A 20,599-nucleotide genomic window follows, 5' to 3' on the forward strand; every position below is an offset into this window, starting at 1 on the left:
TCATGGATCTTGGGGCCAGCTCTTGGACTTTGCTCCTCCCTCTACATTAACGCACATTTCCTTAAAAACCATGTTGGATTCTATGAAACTTGATATGACTGGTGTGTCACCTGTTTCCGTGTTTGAGGAATTCAGGGCATGAGAACAAGTTTTTTCACCACTCAGCAAAAACCCCCAATGCCTTCTCAAAGCATGCCTTTTAGGAATCCTGAGATGCAAGCATGAGGCAGCTCTCAATAATCTACCACAGCCCCAGCAAGCAGAACTGAAGATCAAAATACTTCTGCCTAATTACTGACTTCTGTTGCTGAAAATCCCCTGCATCCTGACCTTCTTTACACCATATTGCCCTACAGTGCCTGCCAGAAGCTCTTCCTTAGCAATGGCACTGTTAGAAGGGTTCTGCTGTTACCTTCTTTGATGCCCAACTCCTCTGTGCCTCCAAAGAAGGAAAACTTGAAAGAACTCGTCTCCTGAGCTGTGTCGTCCTCAGGCAAAGGTCCCAAATGGTCATCTGGGGCAGAGTCCTGTGCATTCTCTTTGTCCCAGGGTATTTTCTCGGATTATTCTGGTTTGTTCTTTGAATGTCTTTCAAAGAAGAAACCAGAATAGACGGAGGAAATACCATCTATTCCAGTTTGTTCTTTGAAAGACCTCTTTCAAATCCGCAGCAATGCTGTAGAAGTTGTCTTCAGACACTTGAGGCAGTGTCTCACTCTCTTTCTTCTTTTTTTGGCTTTACTGAAATGAGATTGTTCAAGGTTAGCAACATAGCACACATTCTTTTCAGACACAGCTTCCCTAAGAGCCACCTTGCTCTGAATGTCTCCCTAAGCATATCCAAGCCCATTAAGGAGTGGTTCATTATCAAGGGTAAGCAGTGGGGAACCATCTGAGGTTGGAGTGTAAAGGCAGGAACAAGAGTCCTTTTTAATTAGCCACATCCTTAAGTGACTTTTCACTGAATACACCGTTACACAGAAATCAAGGCATTTAACCCCGACTTCTTCCTGCCAGTAGAAACATCAAGAGCTAATAGGGTTTGCTCACAGAGCTGCACATCTCAGGGTCCCTGCACTGACCGTTCTCACCTTCACTTCCAGCAAGGAACACACGGCCTAGAAAGAAAAGATGACAGCGCTACGCACTGCTGTTGGAGGTGCCAGTTGAGGTCCGACGTCGCTGGTGGGAGCGGCTGCTCCTGCGGGATGTCCCCGACCACGTCCCCCTACGCCTGGGCCTCTCGGCACTCGCTGCTGTCCTCCTGCTCCTGTCCTGGCGACTCCTGAACCGCAGAGTCTGAGTCGAGGCCCGGCGCTGCTGGCAGGAGCGGCTGCGTCTGGGAGGCGTCCCCGATGATGTGTTCCTTCGCCTGGGCCTCTCAGCCCTTGGCCTTGTCCTGCTGCTGCTGTCACGGCGACTCCTGGAGCGGACAGGTGGACTCTGGGCCCAGCCTTGCTGGCGGGAGCACCTGCGTCTGGGGGATGGCCCTGGCCATGTGTCCCTTCGCCTGGGCCTCTCAGTCCTTGGCCCTGTCCCACTGCTCCTGTCACAGACACTCCTGGAGCGGACAGGTGGACTCTGGGCCCAGCCTTGCTGGCGGGTGCGCCTGCATCTGGGGGATGGCCCTGGCCATGTGTCCCTTCGCCTGGGCCTCTCAGACCTTGGCCCTGTCCCTCTGTTCCTGTCATGGCAACTCCTGGAGCGGACAGGTGGACTCTGGGCCCAGCCTTGCTGGCAGGAGCGCCTGCGTCTGGGGGATGTCCGTGACGGTGTCCCCCTTTGCTTGGGCCTCTGAGTCCTTGGCCCTGTCCCACTGCTCCTGTCACGGCAACTCCTGGTCCGGACAGGTGGACTCTGGGCGCGACTTTGCCGGCGAGAGCAGCTTCGCCTGCGGCTGGGCCCAGCACGTCTGGAATGGACCCTGTCCTCAGGGTCAGGGGACGTGCTGCGTGTTGCCCTTGATCTGCTGCTGCTCCTGGTGTCCAGTGAGGAAGATGGCAGCGCCTGCTGCCATGCTGCGTGGTGGGGCCTGCTGTGGCTTCCCGTCTCTGGAGATGGAGAAGGGGAAACCAGCACCAATGGCACAGGGCTGTGGGAGCTGGGGTGGATGGCCTCAGATTCTGACCAGCCATGAGCAGATTGTAGTCCTGACTGTCTGGCCGGCCTGGGGCCATTGAGCTCTGTCTCATCCCTGGCAGCTGTAAGGGCAAGCAGGAATGTCAAAGATCACCCAGGCGCCAGCCAGGCCAGGCCAGGCCAGAGCAGTGCCCCCAGCCCTCCAGCAGTGGATGCTGCGCTCTGCCTAGCCCGGCCTGGGCACTGCCCCCAGTCCAGGGACACCGGGCACTTTGACTCATACATGTTCCGAGCCCAGCACAGCTGTCACACTCCCATCTCTGTGTGCTGTTCCTCAGGCCAGAGCAGCGCCTGTGGGTGCCCTCAGCAGCACAGGAGGAGCACAGAAGCAATTGCCAGGGCCTGGGGAGGCAAACAAGCGCATAGCACTGAGAACAAAGTGTACCAGCACGTGGCTGTCTGGCCAAGCGCTTCTGGTTCTTCCCGCTTACAGCCCTTGCCGAGATACAGGTTCCCTGCGGAGCCCCAGGTGCAGCTTCCCAACTTACCCCTGTTCCTCTGCCTCCTCCCTGCCTCCAGGGTAAAGGCAATCCCTGGCGTTGCATTGGCTGTGCCTCACTCCTAGATCTGCAAAGGCATCGTTGTCCTCCCATGTTGGGTCTCTGATGGAGAAAGGAAGAGATGATGAATTTCTGCTGCTCTCCCTCACGGAGGTCCAGGGTGTCCAAGCTGTTTCTTCAGCGCTTTTCCAAGTTGGGGGTGAAACTGAAGCCCAGACTCATGGGACAGGGCAGGTCCAGGGCTCCTGGGACAGGGCCTGGCACAGCACAGCACTTGCATTCTCCTGCCTGGTGGGCCAGGCAGAAGGACACCAACCTGAAGGGGACTCGGATCCCCAAGATGAACATTTCAACAGGGAATTCCCCACTGTCTCTGCACAGGGGGCACTGGAAATGCAAAACACCAGCGCGCAAGGCCTGTCCCTGCAGGGCAAACACAGGCAGGGTGAGCGAGGCCCTGCTGCTGCTGCTGAGCACCTGCTGTGCCCCGGTGCTGAGGGGAGGGCTCCTACCTGGATGCAGTCCCTGTGGAACCAGGCCCTTTGGCACGTTGGGCACACCAGGGTTGTGAAGGTCGTCCTGTCCTCCACAGGCTCCAGGCAGATGAGGCAAACGGTGTCCGGCTCAGGAGTCGCCTCCACCTCCTGCTCTGGACGGTGCTCAGGGCAGAAGGAGCTGGAGGAAAATGGATGGGGAAAGTGAGAAATGCTGGATCATTCCCCAGGGGTGGCCATAAAGAGAGATGAGGTACCTGAACGGAGTAACGTATACATTGACACAGCCGCCCTCCTTGGCACAGGGCAGGTGGAACCATCTGTCACAGTCCGGCACGCAGCACATGATGGTTGCCCCGCTCTGGCCGCAGACGCAGCAGCGCTGGAAAGAGCCAAGCAGCCGCATCAGCAGCAGCAGCAGCCTCGAGGCCTCCCCGGGCAGCCGCAGGGCTCTGGGCAGGGCACAGGACGTGGCCACTGCCGGCTCCCACCCCACAGAGCTGCCTGCTGGAGGAGGGAGTCTTCTGTGCCAGGGCCTCTGTTCCAGAGCTGCTGGGAGCCAGACTTTGTCCCGGCTGTCGGGCCGGCCTTTCTTTCCTGGTGTCTGGGCTAAGCTCTGGCAAACCTCGCCAGGCACAAATCTCCCTGCTCTTGTCAGGCTCTCACCTTCTGTGCTGCCCGCCAGACCGCAATTTGGAGATCTCGTGGGAGAAATCCCATGAGTCCATCGTGGCGGTTCTCTTGTCGAAAGAGTAGAGTAGCGAAGAGCTGCAGTCAAGGGGAGGAGCTGATGAGGAGAGGGCGGCAGGAGCTGCCCATTGCAATGGTGGAGGGAGCACCCGGAGCCACTCACCATGCAGAACATGTGGGCACAGAGCCCACCCTTGTGCAGTTTTTCACCGCACATGTCCGGGTCAGCCTCGGCACGGCGACACAGCATGCAGGCTGCAGGGGACAGAGCCAACGGCACCGGGCATGAGCAGCTCTGTGGGGCTCTGAGCCTGCAGCAGCATCGGCCCCAAAGCTGCTCTGTCCCTGCCTGGCTGATGGGCAGGGCTGGAGGCCTTGCAGAGCAGGGGCCATTGTGGGCACGGCTGTCCCAGCAGCTGCCCCCTGGCCCAGCTGGGCCCCACTTGGGCAGGAAGGAGGCTCCCAGCCCCGGCATGGCCGAGCAGCTCCTGCCTCCCCCTGCCTCTACTCTGATCCCCATGCTGCCTGCTGATACAAGAGCGCCTGGGCCAGGCTATCACAGGGCTGCTTTGCCCTCACCTGGCTCCTTGGCTCCAGGGCCCTCCTGCTTGCTGTCAGACATGGCGGCTGTCTACGCTGAGTCTATCTCCTCGAGGGACGTGGTCACTTCGAGGTGCTGAACTGTCTATGGGAGAAAGAAGAGGGGGGGGGAGTTTGCAGAACAGACCCAGAGCCACGAGACTGTACTCCCTGCTCAGGCCTGTGTGAGCCCTGCTCCTGTCCACTTTCTCCTCCCGTCGTCGCGTTGAGGAACACCGCAGTGTCCTGGCTGTTCCTCCGCTGAATCTGGGAAGGGAGAGGCAGGTGAGGCTGCAGCACAGGCCTAGAGCCCCGAGGTGTGGGACCCCTCTGGTCCCTGGGCAACTACGTCCCCGCCCTACCTTCTCCTCCCGTTGTCAGGTCGCACTGACACTCAGCCTGAGCCCAGCATCCCCTTTTGTGGCCTTGGTGGCACAGGTCACAATGGCCACTCTGACATCAGAGCCGTGTACCCAAAATCGGGGCAGCCATGGCCTCAGGTCCCTGGCAACCACTTGTGGTGGCCCCCTCGGGCACCGAGCTTCTGAGATGGGTCCGAGCATTTGCTCAGGGTGGAAGCAGGGCCGGGACTCCTGCAGCAAGGGCAGGGTCAAATGCCAGGCCCTGGGGCAGCCATCCAGGAAGGCACTGTAGGCAGGGAGGTGCTGTTCAGGCACTGCCATGCCAGGGCTCCGGCCCCGGCCAAGGGAAATCTCTGCTCCTGCCCCTGGCAGGCGGTGGCCCAGAGAGCCGGTGCGGAGTCAGCTGCACTGCAGGGATTCAAACCCTGCTCTAGGTGAACTGATGTTTTCCTCAAGACCTGTCTGCAGAAAACTAAGATGAACCTTATTTGATGCTGCTGCATTGGGCATTGGGTACAGGAGATAAACCTGGACACCACCACAGCTGCTTCCAGACCTCAGTTATCTGTCATCCTATGAACTAACAACTTTCACATTTCATATAAATGGAAAAATTAGTACTAGGCTCCTGAGAATCGTCATCTTTTATACTGACTCAGTGCAAAGACACGAAATGCACTGAGAATTTTCTGTGCACATTTGACAGGAGAGCTTGCAATTGTCCTCCGCTCAAGTCAAATACAGGAGGATGCTTTTCCTACATTATATGAACTTTGCCAGTTTGGTCCATGCTTTCCTACTAGAAAATACATTGGAAAAAACTCAGGAAGAGAAGCACAAACAATTCTTGTCAATTTTTCTCTTTCGTGTCTTTGCAAACATGCTCCTGGAAATCCAGATCCATGACTTCTAGAACAATCACTGGCATCTCTGGGAAGCAGGGCAGGGGCTGACAGGCAGGGACACCCTGCACCTGCCTGATGCTGGGGCAGCAGGAGTTTGTCCATTTTCCTGTCTCCATGGGAGAGCCACCTTGGCTGGGAAAGCATCCCTTCACGGCTCTAGGAGGGAGGCACAGCCAGTGCAATGCCAGGGAGTGCCTTTACCCTGGAGGCAGGGAGGAGGCAGAGGGGGAAGTTGGGAAGCTGCACCCGGGGCTCTGCAGGGCTCCCGGCCAGGGCTCCAAGCACAAGGAGCCAGAAGAGCTTGGCCGGACAATCCCGAGCTCTGGACACCTTGTCCTCAGCACCGCAAACCCGTTTACTTCTCCAGGCCCTGGGCACTGCTCCCGTGCTGCTCATGCAAGTTACACACAGACACAGAGCTACCTGCTCTGTCTCAACCCTCTTCAGCACTGGACAGCACAACACAGTAACATGTTCTCTTCAGTACATGGTCTAATTATTAATAGTCCTGCAAAGACTCACATTCAAAGCATACACACACAGAACCCCAAACCCTGGTAGACACCTTGCATCAACACAAAATGCTTGTTGCTCTTCAGAAACACAGGGCAACACTTTTGGCCAATGCTTTTTCCTGTAAGTTCTTTCAAAGGATTGCAAAAGCAACTTTGTTTGGCAACTTCTTCAAGGAAGAAACAGGAGAGGCTTCTGAGTTTTTAAAGATTTATTGATTTGCTTTCACTTTCCTTTTGGCATCCTTACACTTCACCCTGCATTCCAGAAAATCATGAAAATCCAAAATAATATCAGGGGAAGTTTCTGAATTCTTTCATGTTTCTCTCAGAGACTTCCTTGATGTACATACAAGCGACATACAATGTATAACATACAGAGAAGCAGTGGTTTCCCTCACTGGACATTACAAGACAAGGTTATAGACTCCACTTTACTAAAACACTTCTGTTGCCTGGTAATTACAAAGCCTGAAGCTCTTCTAGAGGCTTTTCCCAGTGCAACTTCATTAGGTTCGTCTCTGCTCAACTCTCGAGCCTGTCCAGGTCTCACTGAAGGGCAGCAGAGCCTTGTGGTGCCTCAGGCCCTGCTCCCAGTTCTGTCCCATCAGCAAACGCTGAGGGAGCGCTCCGTCCCTTCTGCCAGGTCCCTGGGGAATAAGGCAAACAAGGCTGGGCCTAGCACGGCCCCCTGAGCTCACAGCTACCTGAGTTTGGAGCTCCCCTGTCCTCTTCTCTGCCCCACTGTCCCTGAGCTGCCTCAGGGGCCTGTTATGGGAGGCAGGGACAAAGCCTTGCTGAAGTCCCAACTGACAACAGCCACTGCTCTCCCCTCACAAGCCCAGCCAGTCACTGCAGCACAGGTGGCTATGGATTGGTCAAGCATGGTTTCCATTCCTGTTATTCCACAGGCTTAGAGATGGCATCCAAGAGGAGCTGTTCTGTCACCTTTCTGGGGATGGAGCTGAGGCTGATGGGCCTGCAGTTTCCTGGCTACTTCTTGGTGCCCTTTTGCAAGACTGCAGTGATGTTGGCTTTCCTCCACTGCTCATGCCTCTCTTCGGGGCTGTCTCCTTCCCTGACCGGCTGGCAGAGCGCCCTGTGCCAGAGGCAGGAGCAGAGATTTCCCTTGGCCCCAAAAGGGAATGCTGGGCTCAGGCCGAGTGTCAGTGGGACCTGACAACGGGAGGAGAAGGCGGAAAGGAGCAGAGCTCACACAGGGCTGAGCAGGGAGCAGAGCCCTCATGGCTCTGGGCCTGCTCTGCAAGCTCCCGGGCCTCTACTTTCTCCACAGAGAGAGAGGAACAGCACCTCGAAGTGACCAGGAAACCCGGCCATAGAGCGGGGCTGGGGACGTGACACCTCAGGGAAATCGACCATGGAGCGGGGCTGGGGCCGTGACACCTCATGGAAACTGGCCATGGAGTGGGGCTGGGGCCGTGACACCTCAGGGAAACCGGCCATGGAGCAGGGCTGGGGACGTGACACCTCACGGCAACCGGCCATGGAGTGGGGCTCAGGCTGTGACACCTCAGGGAAACCGGCCATGGAGCGGGGCTGGGGCTGTCAGCCCTCAGGGAACTCACCATGGCAGCCATCTCCCGAGGTTTTGAAGTACTTGTTTCTTGGTTTAATGCCCTTCCAAGATCAATCTAGCATCTTTGCATATGAGCAGGACATACAAGGGTATTTAAAATTGAGTCTGATCCAACTATCAAAGACAATGGATGTTTCCTCTAAACTTACCTTTTCATGATTTTTAAACAATATGGAACTTTTCTTATGCCTGACTAAAAATATCCATAATGCAAAATTCATTCTCAAGACAGGAAAAAAGAAAACAATGAAAATAGGATATAGGCAGTCTTCAAAAGGTACAGAGAAGAAAATAAAAAATAGAAAACCTTAGAAAAATTAGGTTTTCTTCTTCATCTTCTCAGTATATGCTGTTTGAACATTTGTTGTCTTACTTGTCCCTCTCAAGACAAGGCATGTTACAGCTTTATTGTCTCAGTGCTGCACTTCCCCAAACGCTGACTTGCCATTTAGGCTCTGCTTTGTTGGAAATATACAACAAGGGACTCTCTATGGAAGAGAGTTGCACAAGCCTCTGGATTCCTGACCATTCACCTCTGCCAATACTCACAGTATTCTCCTAACACACGTGAGCTTCCTGTCTTTCAGAGAGAGAAAGATTCAGCTGAAGTCAAGCAAACAGGGCAGGGCAGATGGAAACCTTCCCTTGAGATGCTTTTGGGAAGGCCTGCAAGGACCCTGCCTTCCCTTGGAACAGAGGTGGTCACCATGTATGGTGTTGCCTGACTTGCCCTAGGTGCCCCTCGATTGCAGAAGGACTTTTGCCCACTTCATCACTTGTCTGTCCCTCCAGTTCCAGGGCCTCAATCCTGCTCTGTAATGCACTAAACCTGTTAGTCAGTTGTGAGTTTTCAGAATAAGGCACTGAGCATGGCTGTAACTAATTTTTATAAGTCAGGTTTACAATATATTTTGAGAAGAAGAAGGAGCAGAGAAGGTGTGAAAAATGCATATTATATGATTGGCTTTTCGCAAATATTAAAATTAATACTATATGTGTTATGTTGGAAAGTTATGTTGTATTAATCCTTTTTTGTAGTGCTATCCTAGGCTTTTAAAGTAGTGTGGTGAATATAGTTTTAGGCTACAGAAACTCTGTGCTGTAAGATACATTTTCTAAATAGCTCAAGGAGAGATAACAGTAACAAGACACCAAAATTCTGAGAAAAGAAATATTGCCTCCTTCTCGGGAAGAACCAGACTTTGAGGGAGCAAGACAATTGAATTACAAGATAAAGGAGGGGTTGACAAGAACAAGAAAACACCCATTGTTTGAAAACAATTTTGGCATCATGTATGAGATATATGAATATGCAACAGGGTATTACTTTTAAGTTAATCCTGTGTTAGCAAAGTGTCTTCTGAGGCAGAGCAGAGCACCCAGACATTTGTAATTCTTTGCTTTTTAAATTGCCCTTTATTGTCTTACCTCTAATTGACCAAATTATTTTTTCTCTAATTTTTATTCTTAGTTTTATAACTAATTTATTACTATTAAACATTTAAAATTTTAGAACAAGTGAAATTCTGCATCGTTTGTGTCCACTATCAGTGGGCATCCTTCTTCCCAAGCTTTGTCAACTTCCCTCTGGGTTTGAGATCAGTGAAACGTGCCCAGCCTTGAGTCTTGGAAGACAATTCTAGCAACAAGTACTTTGCTTTTCTAACACCTGGCCATCACTTCGAGCTTGTAGGCTGCTATGTGTGTCCAGGTTAAACGTCTCTTCCTGTTGATCAGGCTTGGAAGTGTGTACAGCCCAGGCCCGACAGGACATGTTTTCTTCAGGAAATGGGACGAAGGGCCCAGGTTGCAACGGGTGCAGGCCCGCGCCTTCCAGAGCGCCAGAAGGTTGGCGGCGCCACTGCAGGGCTCAGGGCGCCGCCCTGTGGGCGAGAGCCGCCATGACAGCGCGGGCGGCACGCGGTGGGGCCGGAGGGCGGGAAGGGGCGGGCGGGTGTGAGGGGCGGGGCGGTTCGTGCCCAGAGCCGAGCCCGCGCTGTTCCTGGGCGCGTTCCCGGCTCGGTGTTGGGAGCGTGCAGCTGCTGCTCGGGCTTTGGGAGAAGCGTGCGGCCGCAGCGGGGTCCCAGCCCGCAGAGCTGGCTACTGCCCAAGGCCGCCATGCCAGAGCTGCCATGCCAGAGCTGCTGTTCGCCGTGGAACTGCCTGAGTCCCAGGCAGAGCCGGGCTGGTAGTGCCTACAGCTGAGCGAAGCCCTGCCGTGGCAGCACCCCAAGCTCTTGTTTATCCCACAGAAAGCGAGGATCAGCACCTGGAGGAGACTGCGTCATTCCTGCAAAGGGACTCTCTGCTGACATCTGCCATGTCTGGCAACAAGCAGGAGGGCCCTGGTGCCAGGGAGCCAGGTGAGGGCAAAGCAGCTCTCTGACAGCATGGCCCAGGGGCTCTTGTGGCAGCAGGCAGCGTGGGGATCAGAGCAGAGGCAGGGGGAGGCAGGAGCTGCTCAGCCATGCCGGGACTGGGAGCGTCCTTCCTGCCCAAGTGGGGCCCAGCTGGGCCAGGGGGCAGCTGCTGGGACAGCCGTGCCCACAATGGCCCCTGCTCTGCAAGGCCTCCAGCCCTGCCCATCAGCCAGGCAGGGACAGAGCAGCCTTGGGGCCGATGCTGCTGCAGGCTCAGAGCCCCACAGAGCTGCTCGTGCCCGGTGCCATTGGCTCTGTCCCCTGCAGCCTGCATGCTGTGTCACCATGCCGAGGCTGAGCCCTGTGCCTCCCCAGGCCCTGGCAACTGCTCCTGTGCTGCTCCTGCACTGCCCAGGGCACCCACGGGCCTTGCTCGGGCCTCACGCAGGCCAGAACCAGCTGGGGCTTTGACAGCTCTGCTGCTCTGGGCCCAGCCCTCGGGCAAAGCACCCGCCTGTCCTTGGGCTGGGGGCAGTGCCCAGGCTGGGCGTGGCAGAGCCCATCCGCTCCTGGAGGGCTGGGGGCACTGCTCTGGCCTGGCCTGGCCCGGCCCTGGGGTCCCTTGGCATTCCTGCTTGCCCTTGCATCCACCAGGGATGGGCTGCAGCTCAATGGCCCGACCTGGCCGCACACTCAGGCCTGGAGCCTTCCCGTGGCTCCCCAGGGCACGAGAGCCTCAGCCCCAGCTCCCAAACACGACCTAACAGCCTTTGCTGATATTGATCCCTGTTAGACCTTTGAAAGCATTTTCAAAGTAACCTTGTTTGGCAACACTTTCAAGGAACAAACGTGACTCACTTCTAATCAGTAAAAACTTTATTGGTTTGCTTGCACTTCCTATAGGGTATCCTAATGCTTCCTTTGGCGTTCCAGAAAATAATGAAAATCTAACAAATTCTTCAGAGAAGTTCCTGAATCCACTATGAGGAGAAGTCTCTACATTCACTATCCTTACATACAGTTATGTAGCTGCGCCTGTAACACACAAAGATGTAGTGGTTTACCTGACTGGACCACACAACATGATGTTATATGCACCACTACACTACAAAACTTCTCTTCCCTGTTCATTACAAATTTGAAGCTCTTCTCGAGGTCCTGACTTAATTTTGCATGCACATTCATACCTGCAATCCCTCCCCATGCTCAGCTTTCACCTAGACTTACCAGGGAACAGATGTTCCATACTCACCTCAAGCAATAATCTACGTCTGTCTTCCTAACCCTCTTTTTCTTCACTGACTTCTACTAATCTACAAAAAAACTGTGGATCCTCTGCACAAAAGAAACATCCAATTAATAGTCTTAAGCACTTGTGATTGCGCTGCTGCTTCTAACAATCTTGACCACCACAGCACTAAAATCAGAAATCAATTCTTCACATCCTTCCTGTTCTCCCGCCCCCACCACACCTTGTCTCCAGCAGAAATGTTCCCTACTGCAGCCTGGTGTGCTAAGAACAATCAAAGGCAGCAGCACTTTTCCTCACCATGCTGCAATCTGAATTGCACTGAAATTGCTGCTGTTGCTTTAGAAGCTCAGCACCAGCACGCCACATCTTCCCCCAGAACTGAGGCCTGCTGAGGCCTGAGCTCTCCATTTCAACACACCCTGTAAATCAGGCTGCCTGGAAGATTGCAGGCCGGGAACTGTGTGAACACAGCAGTGCATTTCAGCAGAGTTATGGAATCAGTCTCATGGAAGGCACATCCTTTAAGCTTAAGACTCTATTTTACAAAGTGTAACCAGCAATTGTTTTGGTGGCCTGTGCAGGTTTTGGGGACTGTGCATGTTTCCTTTGGATGTTGTTTTCTTTGTTTCTAAATACAAAATTCACTGGATTCAGAAGAGAAAGCCCCAGATTCATTAGGACAAAGAACCACAGGGACATATGTGGCTGACAAGAACAGTCATCATTTCTAACGGTAACACCAGAAAGAGAGGGAATAGATAAAGATGCTTTAAATACCTGAAAGAATCCAAAACGTCTAGGTGACCTGTCAAGTGACTAAGTTTTTGGTAAACTCTAAAACTCCAGATTCCTATTCGGTAATTGTCTGAAAGAGAAGAAAACCAGAAATCTGCTTGACCTTTGTTTTGCCAGGACTTCCTCACGGGATTCTTTCACAACTTGGATCACAAGTGAGGGTGGCAAATTTTGACAAGAAAACGTTGATAACTAGGCAGCATTTTTTCCTCCTCACTGAATAACAGGAAGGGTTTGAAAGGAAAAAAAAATATAAAAGAGGGTAAAGAAATTCTGACATACCTCTTTGGCGTTCTTCATCTTTGGAGAAGAAAAGAAAACTCTAGCACTTTCTGTGTGTGGTAAAGAAAGAAACCTAGAAAAGGACAAAGGGATTTGAGCATCCTAAATTGTACTATCAAATTCCATGAACACAAGTTAATCCTGTAGTTCTTCAGAGATATGCCGTACATTGAAAAGCTTCATTCCCTAGGAACCGAATAGAGCTTTTTATTTTACAAAACCCCCTTTTAAAGAGAAAACTGACTGTGTCTTGGGCTTTTGGCCAAACTCAGTTTGGAGTTGGTCAAACCAAAATGACCCAGTTAATTTCTTGTGCTCTACTCTTTCTTTCCATATTCACATTCACATCCAGTGGGCTGCTGGGAGTTTTGACTCTGTGCAGCACAAAAGGTTTTCCAAGATGACTTTCATTGCTCAGAGGTGTGCAATGTCAGTTTCCCATTCCCTGAGTGCTGCTATTAATATTCCCACAGCATCCAACTACTACAGCCAAGTAGACAACAAAGAGAAATGCAACTTGCATTTCTTGGTCCTGTTCGATTTCTGTCATCTCAGGCTCATCGTCACCCTCAGAACTGCTGTCCTGGAAACGTGGATCCTCTTGCCATGTGGCTTTTACCGGCTTTATTGTCCCAAGTGTGTAAGGCTCTGCAATGACAGCACCAATAGAGAAAAAAAGGCAAAACCAGATTATTCCTCTACTGGTCAGGAAAAATTCCTCCTTTCATGTGAAATACTTACAGTGGAGAAGAGAGATTTAGGAAGGACAGAATCTGACCCTGCCAGACTTTCTAAGCTACATCTCTGTTCCAGTATTTTCCACTTTGTTCCAGGGATCCCTTATGTATTCTTAAACATTTCTCATTGCATTCAGAAGACACTGAATACCTTCTCAGTTCAGCACAAGTCTGGGGGGCTCGTTGCTTTGTGCTGTTGCATTGGGTTTTTTAATATTTTGGATATCTTCACGGGGTTTCTTTTCTCTCCTGCATGACCGGGACTTGAGTTAATGTTGTTTCATCTTCATTTCAGACGGCCTCACTTTATCTAAGTTTAGGACACCCCAATGGTCATGTGTCATTCCATTTCCTTTTCCTAAAGGTCCAAGAGTAGAATTCAGTAACAAACAAGATGTTCATGGATCTTGGGGCCAGCTCTCGGACTTTGCTCCTCCCTCTACATTAACGCACATTTTCTTAAAAGCCTTGTGAGGTTCTTGATATGACTGGTGTGTCACCTTTTTCCCTGTTTGAGGAATGCAGGGCATGAGAACAAGATTTTTCACCACTCAGCAAAAACTCCCAATGCCTTCTCAAAGCAAGCCTTTCAGAATTCCTGAGATGCAAGCATGAGGCACCTCTCAGTAATCTACCACAACCCTGGCAAGCAGAACTGAAGATCAAAATGCTTCTGCCTAATTACTGACTTCTGTTGCTGAAAATCCCCTGCATCCTGACCTTCTTTACACCATGTTGCCCTACAGGGCCTGCCAGAAGCTCTTCCTTAGCAATGGCACTGTTAGAAGGGTTCTGCTGATACCTTCTTTGATGCCCAACTCCTCTGTGCCTCCAAAGAAGGAAAACTTGAAAGAACTCGTCTCCTGAGCTGCGTTGTCCTCAGGCAAAGGTCCCAAATGGTCATCTGGGGCAGAGTCCTGTGCATCCTCTTTGTCCCAGGGTATTTTCTCAGTCTATTCTGGCTTTTTCTTTAAGGTCTTTCAAAGAACAAACCAGAATAGACGGAGGAAATACCATCTATTCTGGTTTGTTCTTTGAAAGACCCTTTTCAAATCTGCAGCAATACTGTAGAAGTTGTCTTCAGACACTTAAAGGCAGTGTCTCACTCTCTTTCTTCTTTTTTTGGCTTTACTGAAATGAGATTTTTCAAGGATACCAACACAGCACACGTCCTTTTCAGACACAGCTTCCCTAAGAGCCACCTTGCTCTCAATGTCTCCCTAAGCATATCCAAGCCCATTAAGGAGTGGTTCATTATCAAGGGTAAGCAGTGGGGAACCATCTGAGGTTGAAGTCTCAAGGCTGGAACAAGAGTCCTTTTTAATTAGCCACATCCTTAAGTGACTTTTCACTGAATACACAGTTACACAAACATCACGGTATTTAGCCCAGACATCTTCCTGCCAGTAGAAACATCAAGAGCTAATAGGGTTTGCTCACAGAGCTGCACATCTCAGGGTCCCTGCACTGACTGTTCTCACCTAAGGGAGTAAAGTGAAAGGGGGGAATCCTGCAGCTCTGTAATATAGGGCCTGGATTCAGTGGTCCATTGTGGGGTTGTGATGAAGGCATGATGGGTATTGCTTGTAAATTTTGTGGGAACAGATGGAAAGCAAACCCACATGGCTCCTCCCCCCAACCAGTTCGGGAAAAAATTTCTCAGAAAGAAGTGGAAAGAACGTGTTTATTTAACAGGCACAGCACCCCCAGCACACAAAATGAACAATACCAGATGACACCGCTCTGAGAAAGATGACAAAATCAGAAAGTCTCTTCCGGGGGTGCTTGCTCTATTAGTCCCTCCAACGCTGGGGCAGCTGCTGCAGCCAAATGGTGCAAACCCTCGGTCTTCCCAAGTCTCAGTCCGGAGCAGGTTCGAGATGGTCACAGAAAAAGGAGAGGAGAAACAGTCCAGGAAGGAATTTGGACTGTTTAGCTAGAACTAGCTAATAAGCAGGAGCAAAAGCAAGAGCAGCGAGACAGCAAGCAAAGCAGAAAGCCACAAGCAAAAAGCGAAAACCGCCCTATGTACTGCCCATGTCTGTGTCCCTGATAAGAGAAACCCAAACAAAACTTTCACTCTTCAGAGACAGTCTTAAAGGCACAGAACAGATGAATGGGGATACAAGCATCATAACGTCCCCCCACGACAGTCACAACCAACATACATAAAACCTTTTCCCAGATATTTCCTGGGATTTTTGACAAACTCACATCTTAGTCTTCTCAGACAAACTTTGAGCACAGTGGGAATGTCTTCAAGTTGCCATCTTTGTTTGCTTTCGGTGGAACTCCCTCAGTTCTAGAGCAGGGCCTTCTCTCAGCTTCCTGCTGCCCCCAGGCTCCTCTCCTGGCCTCTGCTGGGCTTTGTTGGGTGGCACAGCCTGTGCCAAGGGGCAGCAAGGTGCCTGCAGGCCCCAGCTCTGGGGGAAATGGAGAACATCCTGCCTGCATCCACCGTGCTGCCAGCTCAGCAGTGCAGCACAGCACGGGCTGACGCTCCCCATTGCTCCTACAGGTGCAGCTGGAACCACAGCACATGTTCCTGATTCCCAGAAGGGCCTTGGAAGGGGTTTCTGTCAGGGAACAGGCTGCTGGCTGGGGTTCCTGGCAGGCCTGCTTGTTTTGGAGCTTATCTTCATCTTATGCTCTGTCCGAATTTGGACTTAAGACAGTGGGAGTTTAGTTCATCTTTCCCTCAAACACCTTCTTTTGAAAGTCTACTGTTCATAGGAAACATTCCCAGTGAGGCTGCAGTGTAGGTGTGGCCAGTCCATGATTGTCCAAAGAACTCTACTGAGAGTTCTGCTGCTGCCCAGAGCTTTCACTGGCCTCCTATTTGCTGGGCCTTGTCCTGGGGGGCCCGCTGGGGCTGCAGCCAGTGCTGGCTCCCAGTGAGGCTGCCTGGCCAAGAGCAGCCCCAGGGGCACAGGGCAGAGGCAGAGCAATGTGGGGAGGAGAAAGAGCAGGGACGAGATTGCCCTTGAAAGGCAGAGGCGCTCTGGGGCCCGCTCCTGCCCAGGGAGCCTGCCCAGAGCCGTTTCCTGCTCGCCGGGGCCTTGAGGGGCAGCTGTGCAGCTGGGCCAAGCTGTGCCAGCAGCTCCAACTGTGCTGGGGAGCCTTGCCAGCTCTGGGCCCTGCTGTGCAGGAGGGTCTCTGTGTGCCACTGGCAGCTGGGGCCTCAGCCACCTCCTCTTTCCACAGTCACGCCTCTGCAGCTTCACAAGACCGGCCAAATAACTCAGCCAGGGAGAACTGGACCTGTCATCTCTCATTCCTGTGCCAGTGTCCGTTGTCCCTGCCATGGCTGCAATACCAGTTTTTTGCTGGGGTCATGCTGTTGCCACCACCACCAAGAACAGGACCCTCTGTCTCCAGTGGGGCTTGCTCTGCTCTATAGCCAGGCCAGGACGTGCAGCCCTCCAGACAGGGAAGGGTCTGAGTACAGCAACGTCTTTGGGCTTCAGCTCATGTGTCTGTGAGCTACCACCAGCCCAGGCTGAGCTGCTTGTCTGGGCACAGGCATGGGTAGGCAGGCAGTGGCCGAACATGGGGCTCCTGAGACACCATATTTTGGCTTAGTTCTTCATTTTATTAATTAGAAACCTTTAGAAATAGGTAGGGTTTATTTTTTTCCTAATAAAGAAATCGTCAAAAATTTGCCCGCTTTTTGCTTAGTTGGTAAGGATTTTTCAAAGTAGTTTTAGAATTCAGAATAACTTTGAATATTTTTACACTTCTAAAATCAACTGGACTTGTCATCTTGCATCTCCGTGCCAGTGTCCATTGTCCCTTCCCCACAGCTGCATTACCAGCTTGTTGCTGGGGACATGCTGTTGCCTTCACCACCCAGAACAGGACCCTCTGTCCCCAAAGGTGCTGGCCCTGGTGTCCAGCCAGGCCAGGAGGTGCAGCCCTCCTGCCAGGGAAGGGCCTGAGTCCACCGACATCGTTGGCCTTCCGCTCAGGTGTCTGGGTGCTACCACCAATGCTGGCAGAGCTGCTTGTCTGGGCACAGCCAGGGCTGGGCAGACAGCAGCTGGGCACGGGGCTCCTGAGAAAAAGCGACCCTATTTTGTCTTCATTTCACATTTTTACATAGCAGAAATTATTCAAAATATTCAGAAACAGTTTTTGTAGAAAAAAATCCCCATATATTTCTTCCCTTTTCCCACAGGAGTTCAGGATTTTTCAAAGTAGTTATAGAATTCTGAAAAAGGTAGAACACTTTATTACTTGTAGAATAAAAAATAAAACTGAATTTAATTGGTGATCTTTACTCTAAGAAGAACTAAGTCATCACAAGGCACCCAGCATACTGGAGAGGCTCTTTTCCCACTGGACATTTTACCAAGCGACAACAACCAACCTAAAACCTTTTCCCTGATATTTTCTGGGATTTCTGAGAAGCTCACATCTCAGTCTTCAGAGGCAAACTTTGAGCACAGTGGGAATCTCCTGCTGGGCAGGAGGGTCTCTGTGTGCCAGGTGCAACTGGGAGCTCAGCAACCTCCTGTCTCAACAGGCGTCCATCTGCAGCTTCACAGGAGCGGCCAAACGCCTCACTCTGGGACACGTGTACCAGACATTCCCCATTGCCATGCCCATGCCCGATGCCCCTGCCACAGCTGCTTTACCAACTTGTTGCTGTGCAGGTGCTGCCACCACCCAAACAAGGTCCTCTCCCCCTGATGGCACTGGCCCTGATCTCTGGCCCCTACTGAAGGTGGGCAGAACTTGGCCCAGCATTTCTGTTGCAATAAAGAGATGGAGCTGTCACCCCAGTGTCTGGGTGGCAGCAGCAGCAAAGCCCACCTGGCAGCCGCACTGGCTGAGCTCCATGCCCAGGAGCAGCCGTGGATGCCCACGGTGTGGGCAGGCAGGAGCCAGGCAGGGGCTGCTGTGACCAGCGGCGGGGTCCCCTGGGCTGGGGGAGCCCATGCTGAGCGTCCCTGGGCTGAGGGCACGTTTCCTTCCCTGGCATCATCTGGGCCTGGACCTCCTCCAGTGGCAAGCCCAGGAAAAGAGGGAAGCCATCAAGACCACCTCCATGGAAACAGTCTGACCCACAATGTCAGCAGGTGACAATTAAGGTTTTGCTGAGCAATGGACCTGGGATACACAAAAACAACCAAGGCAGTCCATTTGCACAGATGCGGGCACACTCTGGGGGTACAGCTGAGGCCATGAGGTCACAGCAGGCTCAGGGGTCACAGCAGGCTGAGGTCACAGCAGGCTCTGAGGTCACAGAGGTGCCAGAGCCCCGTGGTTGCACAGCAGCACAAGGAGCGAGCAGTCAGTGCTTGAGCACAACTGTTGCGGCAGCAGCGGCGGTGGCAGCAGTGGTGCTGACATTGGGACAGCGGCGTCAGGACAGTGGTGGCAGCAAGAGCTGCGGGACTGGCAGAGGGCAAGGCACCATGGCCCTTGCTCTGCGCCTCTTCCTCCTGCTCCTCCTGGCCGTGGCCCTGCCTGCCAGGGCTGCCCAGGCTGCTCCGCTGCAAGGGTGGCGAGCAGGTGAGCCGGCAGCCTGGCTCCCCTTTCCCGGGACAGCGCTCCCTGCTCCCCGGGAAGCGCCGGGGATGGTTTTCCCCAGGCCTTTAGGGAGGGTTTCCTCTGGGGGAGGGAGAGAGACCCCATGGCCCTGGGCAGCCCGAGTTTCCTTTCCAGGGATGTGTCACAGGGCCTGCAAAGAAGGTGCAGTGACCAGGAGCCTGCCCAGAGCTCCCGAGGCCCCTGTGCAGTTTGGCCTTGTCCATTCACACCTGGCTCCCGTAGACTTAACCAACCCCCTTGCAATGCCCTGTTCCCAAAGGCAGAAATGGATCCCAACACAAAAATGAAATGGTTCAGATCTTTGTTCCATTCTAGATTTGGATCACGCCTTGCAAGATTTGGAAGTCCAGGTGAATGACACTGTGAATGTCTTGGTGAATGCCAGAGGCAAGTTCTGAATTTCCCTTTTTACTGGCAGACTAATCAGTGTCCATGTGGCAAGAGCTCACCCATCGGCCATTTTTGTTAACGTTAAGTCAGGGCTGAAGAATTTTGTAAACCTTGCCCCGCTCTTTTGTGGAGCACTGAGGGATCCCACAGGATGGCTGTCAGTGAGAGGAAGGAGCATTTAGCTGTCCATCCTCCTCCCGTGCGCAATGCCAATGTGTCCTTTTGTGTGCTCTGTGCAGTCACAGAGAAGAGCAGAATGGGCAGGGGCCAGGCCCAGGGCTGTGCCCCAGGGCTGAGCTTTGCCTGCAGCCCGAGGATCTGCTACAGTGCCACAGGTGATGTTCTGTCCTGCCTTTCTTTGCAGCTGAACTTTTTGGTGAAGGTGATCTGGCTTCCAAAACCACATCCATGTCTGAGCCTCTGGGAGATGGTGAGGGTAGGTCAAGGCTTTTCCCCTAGGAGAGCTGCCAGCTCAGAGCCCAAAGCTCGGCCAAGAGGGCATCGCTGCAGGTGCCAGGACAGAGCCATGCACGTCTGTGCCCTCGCCCTGCACGATCCCCTCACTGCTCCTGCGGCTCAGTGGTGCCCGTGCAGATGAGCAGAGATGGCAGAAGCTTCTGTGGCTGATGTGTTACAGATGTGTCTGCAGGGAGGACTTTTCCTGTCCCTACACGGAAGCCAGGCTCCCGTCGCAGGGGTGAGTAGTGTGTCCCTGCTGACCCCACAGGCTGAGCCCTGCTTTTGTGGCATCCATTCATGGGAAATGGAACCGTGTTGCTCCAAGGTCCACCAAGGGGAAAGAACAAAGCTACAGGACTGAAGAAACCCCATGAGCCATCCGAACACATGAGGGAAATGCTGAAGGAAATGCAGCAGGCAGGACAAGGTGGGTGCATTCCCTCAGCCTTCACCTGGGGCTCAGCAGCCGAGGCTTTGGCTGCACATCTGGACACGCCAAGCCTGGCACAGCAGGAAGGGATCCATGGCAGCCTCGCTGCCCTGCTGCTGCTTCCATGCCCTGCAGGGCAGTTTCCCAGCCTGGTCTGGGTGCAGCTTCTCCCCAGCCTCTGCAGGAAGGCATTGGGCACCAGCTGACAAGCAGTCCAAACCGCACCACAGGCATGAGATGCCCTGCAATTTCCCATCTCCAGGCAGATGAGAAGGGGCACCTATATGGAGAAGGGAGAGCCCTGCCCTACCCAAAAAGTTGAAAGGGATTTCCTGAATCTTAACCATGTCTTTGAGAGGCATTGCCTCCTGAAGATGCCACCTCTCCAATGGGGAACAGTCCATTATGATCCAGCTCTCTCTTTTCTCCAGAAGCAGATGGAGAGGCTGTGCAGAAGGAAACATTTCCTGGAGGAACCAGTGGCTCATGGACAGACTCTTCTGCAGGACGGGAGGCAATGCCAGGCACAGCCACAGGAGGTAATTGCTGTGCCTCTGGGT

The 20,599-nt window shown here is 52.9% G+C and overlaps 1 protein-coding gene across 1 annotated transcript in view; it reads right to left on the reverse strand.

Moving 5' to 3' along the window:
• Positions 1–4,454: 4,454 nt before the first annotated feature.
• The window catches only part of LOC141727898 (uncharacterized), a 143,392-nt gene continuing 127,247 nt past the window's right edge, over positions 4,455–20,599 (reverse strand). The window contains exons 5-6 of the mRNA XM_074534187.1: positions 4,571–4,669; positions 4,455–4,508 (exon numbers count right to left, since the gene is read on the reverse strand). Coding sequence (XP_074390288.1) covers positions 4,455–4,508; positions 4,571–4,669 — 153 coding nt within the window. The remainder of the gene's footprint in view (positions 4,509–4,570; positions 4,670–20,599) is intronic.

The sequence above is a fragment of the Zonotrichia albicollis genome, unplaced genomic scaffold, assembly GCF_047830755.1.
Source record: "Zonotrichia albicollis isolate bZonAlb1 unplaced genomic scaffold, bZonAlb1.hap1 Scaffold_257, whole genome shotgun sequence".
Classification (NCBI taxonomy): Eukaryota; Metazoa; Chordata; class Aves; order Passeriformes; family Passerellidae; genus Zonotrichia; species Zonotrichia albicollis.